At 41.0% G+C, this 9,194-nt stretch overlaps 1 protein-coding gene across 1 annotated transcript; it reads left to right on the top strand.

Annotated features, from left to right (window-relative positions):
* Positions 1-564: 564 nt before the first annotated feature.
* On the top strand, positions 565-7,266 carry NANP (N-acetylneuraminic acid phosphatase). Its single transcript, XM_054064200.1, has 2 exons — positions 565-780; positions 873-7,266. Exons 1-2 carry the CDS (start codon positions 691-693, stop codon positions 1,566-1,568), a joined length of 786 nt encoding a protein of 261 aa, XP_053920175.1. The 5' UTR covers positions 565-690; the 3' UTR covers positions 1,569-7,266.
* The last annotated feature ends 1,928 nt before the right edge of the window (positions 7,267-9,194 follow it).

Here is a 9,194-nt window from a genome sequence, read left to right on the forward strand (position 1 = left end):
AGAAGAGGCCAGCCCCCTCCTCTCCACAACCTCCTTTCAGGTAGTTGTAGAGGGCAATAATGTCTCCCTTCAGCCTCCTCTTCTCCAGGCTAAACAACCCGAAGTTCTCTCAACTGCTCCTCATAAGACTTGTTCTCCAGCCCCCTCACCAGGTTTTTTACCCTTCTCTGGACACACTCCAGAGCCTCAACATCCTTCTTGTGGTGAAGGACCCAGAACTGAACACAGTACTCAAGGTGCGGTCTCACCAGTGCCGAATACAGAGGGAGAATCACCTCCCTGGACCTGCTGGTCACACCGTTTCTGATACAAGCCAAGAAGCCATTGGCCAATGAACATGCTGGCTCATGTTCACTCGGCTATCAATCAACACCCCCAAGCCCTTCTCCTCCAGGCAGCTCTCCAGCCACTCCTCCCCCAGTCTGTAGCACCGCACGCCCACAGCGGGCGCATGGGGGCGTGGCCCATCTAGATTCCGCCCAAGACAGCCAGGGACGAGGCCCCGCCCAGCGAGGGCTCTCGGTGGAAGGGCGTGGCCGGGAGAGGCCCCGCCCACCACGAGGCCGTGCCCGCGCCCCGCCCCGCTGAGCGCCGTCCCGGGAGGCAGCGGCGTCCGGGGGTTTGCGGCGGCGGCTGTCGGGGCGCTCCCCGCCGCCCTCGGTCGCTCGGCCGTGGCGTAGGGGCGGCGCCATGGGGGTGCACGGCGTCAAAGCGGTGTTCTTCGACTTGGACAACACGCTGGTGGACACGGCGGCGGCCGGGCGGCGCGCCATCGAGGAGGTGCTGCGTGTGTGTGTGTGTCCCCGCCGCGGCCGGTGCTGGGAGGGGGGGGCAGGGCGGCGCCGCGGTGACAGCCTCTTTCTTTATCCCAGGTGATCAACGCCCTGCAGTCCAAGCATCACTACGGCGAAGGGGAGGCCCGCGTCATTTGCGATAAGGTCCAGGCGAAGCTGCTGAAGGAGTGCCACGACCCCGCCAAGATGTGCATCACCGACCTACGGATTTCCCATTGGGAGGAGGCGATCCAGGAGACCATCGGCGGGGAGGCGAACCGCAACCTGGCCGCCGAGTGCTACTTCTTGTGGAAAACCACCCGGCTGCAGCACCTCACGCTGGCCGAGGACACGCGGGGGATGCTGACCGAGCTGCGCAAGGGCGTGCGCCTGCTGCTCCTCACCAACGGGGACAAGCAGACGCAGAGGGAGAAGATCGAAGCCTGCGCCTGTCAGCCCTACTTCGATGCCATCGTCGTGGGGGGAGAGCAGAAGGAGGAGAAGCCGGCTCCATCCATCTTTCACTACTGCTGCGACCTGCTGGGGGTGCAGCCCGCGGAGTGCGTGATGGTCGGTGACTCTCTAGATACAGATATCCAAGGAGGCCTGAATGCTGGCTTGAAAGCAACTGTCTGGTTAAACAAAGCGATGACAACCCCGGTAGATACCTCCCCGGTGCCTCACTATATTATTTCTTCTGTTCTGGATCTTCCGGCGGTTTTGCAGAAGATGGAGCACAAAATTAATGCGAAGTTAGGAACTGACCATATGGCTAGTAATAATGAAGAACATTGATGGTTCCACCATACGATCAGAGACGTGCTGAGCTGTTAGGTGACTCCAGCTCTTTTAAAAAAGTTGAGCCTAGGATATTGAACTCACGTATGGTATGCTTTCTTAAACGGCAGAGGGGTGAATAAAAGCATAGTTGTCAACAAAAACAGGGTAATTAGATTAATTTAGAGGATGCAAGTGCAGTTAATTTAAAGCAACTGCCTCTGTCTGGAAATCATTTTGACAGGCTGTGGCTAAAGTCTATCTGTCTCTGACTTAAGTTGCTAGTCTCTTGTTTTTACAGCAGAAAAGAAAATTTGAATGTTTTGATCTTTGGCATTTGGCTTTGCTGACTTTTAAGTTTAACAGAAAATTCAGTTCAAACCTTGTTTGCAGTGTGTAAGAGAAGTTGAGAAAGAGTGTGGTACAATCTAGTAAATCTCTACAGTTAATCTGCAGTTTATCTCAGGAACTGGAGTGAATTTTGCTGTTCCTAAAACCAGAATTTATTGGCAGAGTCTATTATGCAGCAAACCATTAGAAAATGCTCTAGCTTTGAATTTGTTTCAGGTTTTAGAATCTTTTTTTCTGACTTTGCAGTGACTTTTTTTGTATGGAATCTCTGAGTTTTGCAAAAGTATATGTACATTAAAATTTACATTTGTGTAGGGGACCATTTATCAGAGGGACTTGTGGATGACTTCCTTCTTTATCTTGGTGCTTATGCAGATATGCAGGATATTTTCAATGGTCTTCTTACTGTACTGTCGAACTCTTTAAAAGCTAATTTTATTGTTCTGTCTGATTTTATTAGTGAATTTTGATCAGCCTTTGGGAGAGACTGGTCTTGGTCTTGCTCACGTGTATGAATACCCAGATTCAACTCCAGGATCAGTGGTTTTTTTGACTGTTTTAATGGCGCTGCTATACAATCGCTCCTTACTCTGGTTTCTACATGTATTTTGTGTATTTACTCTGGAGAAAATATGAGCTTGCTGTTGGTAAATGGCTTTCATGACTCTCTTCCAGGAAATTGGAAAATTATGTCATATGTACTATAGTACTGTGTACAACTTTATAATGCGTATGTGCTATTTCCACTAGATGCAGGAGATGACTCTCTAAAACACTAAGGATTTCTCTTTCCCAGAGTATTATGTTAGTAATTTAATGGGAAAATATTCACTTATTAAATGGAAATATAAACACTTATTGGAACACCCACATTTTTCAAAACCTATTTCCTATATATGCATTGGACTGAATATCTGACCTTATTTGAGCTTTCAAATATTATATTTCAGAATAAATCCATGACAAATCTTCTGAGAACAGGAATATTGAGGTGCTGGCAGAAGATCAGCTGGCATATGGGCAGCAATAAAAGATCAGCAAAAAGTACAGAAACCTACCAGGAAAATGGGTATGTAGAAAGAATCTTATCTACAAGATAAGTTCCTTCATTTAACTTGACATGAATTTTAGTTAGTCTTGCATAGAATGACAGGTTCAGTTTAGAGGAGGCTGTTACTGGTCTAGGTGAAATTCTTTGGCAAAGAGATTAGATTGCATCAAAACATGTTGCTTCTGCATTGGTGGAGGAGGAAATACTAAAATTCGAACCTCTCTCATCTAGTTGTCCCTTAAAAAAGGGTGAAGTGGGTACAGGTTATTTGCACTGTCTGGCAAAGGTCTTTGAGACATTAGGATAAGTGAAGAGAACAGAGGCAGAGCCTACCTGTACCTTTCAGGAAATGAGCGTATGCCAAGAGCAATCCAGTGACAGTGGTGTGCCAGGTTGCCACGTGTCACATGAGCCAGTGGAACTGACTTGACACACCTTTGTTACTGAAGCAAGAGGCCTAAGTTAAGATTTTATTTTGCATTTGGACAAGCATGAAAAAGAGTCGCTGTGGGTTAGTTGCGAATAATGTTCGCTATAACCAAGCACTGAGAGAATAAAGGTCATGGAGACTACAAGGAATATTGTATAGAAGTAGAAAGGTATGCAAAAGGTTAGATGGACCCTTGAAAAGGTAATGGATTTGAAGTAATCTCTCTTAACCATTCTGTCTGGTGCAAAAGCAATAACTTTGCTTACAACAGCAGTCCAAAGGAGCTACAAGTGTAACTTTGCATTGTTTGCACAGCATCCAGGTAATAGAACTTGGTTCAGAATGAGCTTTATGATAGAGGTGAGGTTTAAAATAAGAAAGAGTAATAATTCACAATTCTATCTGTAGTCTTGAAGGGTTTATATATACCAGGTTACCTTTATTTTTTTTTAATATAAGTTAATGCTCATATTCTCTTGCCACTGCATCATTCTGAAGTGGGATGCTGAGCCTGCTTATTGTATAAAGAGTCTCTTGTTTTAGAAGGGACTCCTAATTGTTTTGCATGTGGCCAGTCATTTTCTTAAATCTATGAATCTATGAAAAGAACACTGTAACTGAACACTCAGGTGATGGTGTGGCCTGTAGAGGCTACACCCAAGTATATTTTTTCCATTGCTGAGTTCTGTACCAGGCTGGATGTGACTACCAGTGTCCAGAGAGAGCATTAGTGTTACGATGCTTCTATAAAACAAGAAGACACAACAGAAGGGATTTCTCTATCCAGGAGTCTTAGAAGCAGTTACCTAATAAGCTGTATTACGTATCTAGAGTGTCTCTAAATATTCAAGATGTTTTTCATGGATGGATCTCACAGAAAACCTAATGAAAAATAACTATATTTAAAGAAGTGGAAAAATGAATGTGGTGGTGGGATAATTTTCACATCAGAAGCAGGAACAGATCAACAAAACAGTCTACATTTAGTTCCAGTTAAGTTCTGGTTTTGCTTAGTGTAATGCTCTAATAGCTAAGTTGTCTAGTTTAAATTATATTGCCAAAACACACTAAGTAAGAAGAGAAAAAGTAATTCCACCTATATTTTTAAAAAATATTTTTTTCCAGATAAACATTACCTCTTGACATTACTCTACACTTTTACTTCAGTAAAATGAACTGAAACAATAGTTTATTATGAACTGTATTTTAGTTCTTGATTTAAAATAACCCATGTACTAGTCTAATAAAAGTATTTTGTTTATAAAACCTTTCTTTTAACTCTCTGTATTACTGTGGATAACTATGTTTGTGACCAGGTTTATGACAAGGGTGAAGGGTTGTGTTTGTGTTTTAAAATAGCACAAAATTAGCCTTCAAAATCTGTGACCTCACATTTGAGTGTGGTGACTGAATGTTGTTTCCATTATTTTAAGCACAGGCTGAGATGTAGTTCTGTATTTATGAAGCTTCTTGGCTGGACTCTGTGTATTGAATTCGTAGCTGCACTTCATTCCTAGATGGACTGACTTGCCAAGCTGAGTGCCAGCTCAGAAATGCCTACAACATCCTGTGCACTGGCTGACTTGAACCAATCCTATTTACCTTCTCCTCTGAAGCATCTGTTACTTGACAGCACCAGTGGCAGGGGTTTGAAGTACATTGAGGCAGTCTGATCCATCAGAGCAGTTTCTCCTGTTCACAGATGTCATGATTCTTTTTTCGACTTCAGCTATAAAATGTGGGGATTTTTACTTCCAGCCTATCTTATCTTGAGGCCTTTAAATTAAATTACCTTAATTCTATACTAACAAAAATAATTATCTAGAAATCATCTGAACAGGTTGAGAAGTGCAACAAATAGCAACACAATGTATCTCTGCTGTATGTAGCAGTATACTGTTCTTTTGTGCACAGCTTTTACTATCAGCCTTGCAGTGGGATTGTCTCCATTATAACTCGCTTTCTAGATCACACTGTGCACATACAAGAGACATAACAATGCAGAGATGATGTCAGCTGTGTCTAAAGCAAAACCTGCAACTTTGTGCCTATGTTGCAAGGGACCTAGGCAGAGAGAATCACATCGCCTGCTCCGTATAGCATATTTTGACCTTTCATTCCATCTATTAAAAACAAAGTTGTGTGAGAGCCTTATCCTGAGCAGTCCTCAAATGTCAGAAAGAAGATTCATATTTAAAAATATGAAATGAAATTATGGTGCTAATACATGAAATTTCAGTCCTTTAGATGTGCGAGCCACGTTTGTCAAGTCTACACCTAACCAAAGATGAGATGATAACTTCACACAGAGTCTAATTTAACATAGGAAGATGTTGCCACTTACGTCAGTGGAATTGCACAAGTTTAAGTAAGATTTGTACACTCATTTCTATAAGATCATCTGCAAGTGACTTCTGTCTCCCACTTCTCCTCCCTTGGCTAATTGATCTCTATAATCTATTTTGTTGGTTGCATTTCCATATCATTCTGAATCACAACAGTATCTGGCATTTGGGTCAAAGTTTGCGGAAGATTGCATTAAAACAGTGATGGAAGAGAGACAGTTTTTGTAGGAAGATCATGTTAAGTACATAGGTTTAGTACCTGATCCTTGGCAGCTGTGTCCTGCCAGCATGTGTTGGGGCTGTGTTTGTTTTAAATGGCCTTTCCTCCAAGGAAACTTTCATTCATATCTCAGAGACCGGGCAAATTTGTAAAAAACAAAACCAAAACAAAAAATATAATGTAAAAATGCAGGGGAGAGGGAAGCCTCCAAACAAAACTCTCTATTAGTCACCTATAGATATCAAAGTTTATAGGGCAAGTTTAAAATACTAAGTCTGAGATACTTTCTCTGGGTTTCCAAATAAATGTTGATGATTAGTTGACTTGAGAAGTGAATGTTGTGAAGAAAACAAAACACTGCAGTTCAGCAGTTTCCCAGTGTCTATTCAGTCCATTCATTATGGGCTCTATATGTTTGATTTTTCTGTCAAATATGTTCAAGAACAACTCTGTCACACTGAGAAAATCCAACTTATGGGTTTCTTAAATAATGTATTACTAGGTAGCATGGAGGAAACTATGTAAGTGTCTTCAACTACATTTTAATATACATTTTATTTAATGTATTTAATGTATTTATGCACATATTTGTCGAGGTTTTTTTTTGTATTTTGCCCTGAAAATGTTTATCTTGCTACATCGTCAGTATTGCAAAAATGCAGTAAAGTACAGGGCCAATAAGATCTGTGCAGGTGCCTGGGTATATATGGCTGTGGTCATCTAACAGCTATGCTTTGATTAAGGTTTTAGGATTTTTTTGTTACTTCTCTGTGATTCATTTAGAATAGGTATGGCTCAGTTTCCCAGGAAACAAAGGTGAGAAAATGGAGGGGAACGCTTTTAAATTTATCTTGCTTACCAGTCAAAATCCAGCCTGGTGGGCATCAGGTAAGCACATATTTATTTGCTTGTGTTGTTGCTGAGTCTGCTCAATGCTACTGCATTCAGGCAGATGTGGGAAGACCATTTTCCAGAGCCCATGGCCAGAATGACAGAAAGGTCAAACTGGAAACGAAATCATTACATTTCAAAGTAAATCAACTACTCAAATATGTATTGTCATACATATGTAGTCCTTCTGCTATGTGAGTATTAACAATCTCAGTAAGTTCTTCTATACTTTTTGTGCACTGGGCCAACAAGTATCCTCAAAGTTACCGTGCCCTTTCCATCCGAGCACTAATGTGTTGTAGGTCTGGCTGTTTGTTAAAGTCGGGCTTAGGCATTTTCATTTGTGCTACTGGTGGTAATGACAGGGCCTGTTAAATCTCACTGGGGATAGGATTTATCAGGAAGTCTGCAGTGGATGAACTGACAGCCTTTGTTTTCCAAACTGTTGATGCCTTCCATTGTGTTTTGTTTCAGATATCTAAATGAGAAGGGTCCTGAATGTTCTAAGTCCTTTTTTTTTTCTTTCAGGAAGAAAATGCCTAAACAACACAAACAGCTTGTTTATTCTTCTTTCAGTAAATGAAACTGAATAAAAATACTTTTTTTTTGCTTCAATCCTTCTCATCTGAAAGTATTTTAAAAGATACCTAATAACTTGGAGTCTAAACTGCTTCGCTACATTTGTTATATTTATCCTGTTACTTTGTGAGACACCATATGCGTCTTTTAAAAACTGCTACTGCTGCAGCCAGAGGCTCATCTTTATATTGTATTATTATAGTTTTACACCATATTTCTATGCTGTATTCAAAATGAAATAAGTCCCTACCATTCAGATATTATACTTTGAGATAGATTGACCTGGTTAACACTTTCTCTTTGTTTTATTTTGAATATTGTGCTCCTTGTTTAATGATGTTCTGTCCACCCAAACCACTTCTCATTTGTTTTTCTCTCTTTTCTGTAAAGCAGCAGTGTTTGTGCTTACTTGCAGGGTGAGCAGCATGCAATAGATGTGTGTAAAACGCAGAGGAAAAAAACCTTTTTGATGATGGTTTTGATGATGAATAATAATTCTATAATCGACTGCCAGGAAGAATTGCGGTTGGCATGGCTTCTCCATTTTAGTGTCACAGTACAACTATTCAGATATCAGCAGGTTCATGCTGCATGAAACATTTCAAGGACCTTAAAAAACAGGCCTCGCTGTTTTTCTATTTCTATTTTCTGTTACAAAGGACCAGTGCTGTTTTTTGGGTTGTACGCACTTGCTCTGTAACAGGATTTGATTAGGAAAATGGCTTTCTTTTTTTCCATGTTGCTGAATGCTAAAACAATATCCTTAAGGAATCACGGTGCTGTTAATAAGCTGTGCTTTCCACATTAGGAAATGCAAATTTATTTTAGGATATTTTGAGGTGGCTAACTTAGGAGTGTGGAAAGAGGAAATCAAGGTTGAACAATGAGACCATTTCTTCAATTAGTGTCTGTAGTAAGGTTGAAGAGAAACTTCTACCATTTGGGTATTTAAAAATAGACCCAGTTTATTATGCTCACAGTCACTCATCTAAGTTTCTAAAAAATCAGTATTTTCAAATAATATAAATTTTGAAAGAAAACACTAACAAGAATAATGCAATTAGTAGTCTGCTGGATACTTAATTCTCATTTTCAGTGTTTCCTCAACAGGTGGCATTAGAGGCTTGTTAAATGTAAATACAATCACAGTTGGTTGAGGTTGTTTGCTTTTCCCATGATCTCCTTATTCAGTCACCATTACCGTTTTAAAAAGAAAACATACCTGGTACCCATAAATGAGGTCAGAGCAGTCTTCACATTACCCTTCTCACATCGTAAATGATGATGAGGTCCTGTTTCACCAGGCATTGTATACACACACTGTACAACAACCCTGCTTAGAAGAGATGTTTGATCTGGGTGGGTAAGTATCATCTTTATTTTAAGTATGAGGATCTGTGGCATATTTTGCCAAATGTATGTCAGCTGGAAAAGACATGACTAAGAGGATCAGCAACAAGTTTGTCATAGCCTCTTGGGGCCAAACACAATCTAGCCTTCTAAGGTACCTATGGATTGTGCTTGAGGTGAATTTGATTTATATTGTGTAAGTATTGGACTTAGTTAAGAAAAAGGATTGGTTTTTTTCCTGCAGCTGATGCTGCAGTGGTATCTTTATGATTCAAAAATTCTCCTGATGAGCTCCTTTCTCTAAAATTAGATAGCACTCTAGCATGTTATTTCTATGACCTGCTACTACATTGTATTCTTCTCTGTGAAGTTCTTGGCTGCAGCCCCAGACCAGAAATTTGGCCATGTCTATAAAGTCAGCACCTCG

This window comes from Cuculus canorus, chromosome 3 (assembly GCF_017976375.1).
Source record: "Cuculus canorus isolate bCucCan1 chromosome 3, bCucCan1.pri, whole genome shotgun sequence".
NCBI lineage: Eukaryota > Metazoa > Chordata > Aves > Cuculiformes > Cuculidae > Cuculus > Cuculus canorus.

Coding starts and splice junctions, on each gene's coding strand:
- NANP (XM_054064200.1), top strand. CDS start 691: ATGGGGGTGCACGGCGTCAAAGCGGTGTTCTTCGACTTGGACAACACG. Junction 781..872: donor GGCGGCGCGCCATCGAGGAG/GTGCTGCGTGTG, acceptor TCTTTATCCCAG/GTGATCAACGCCCTGCAGTC.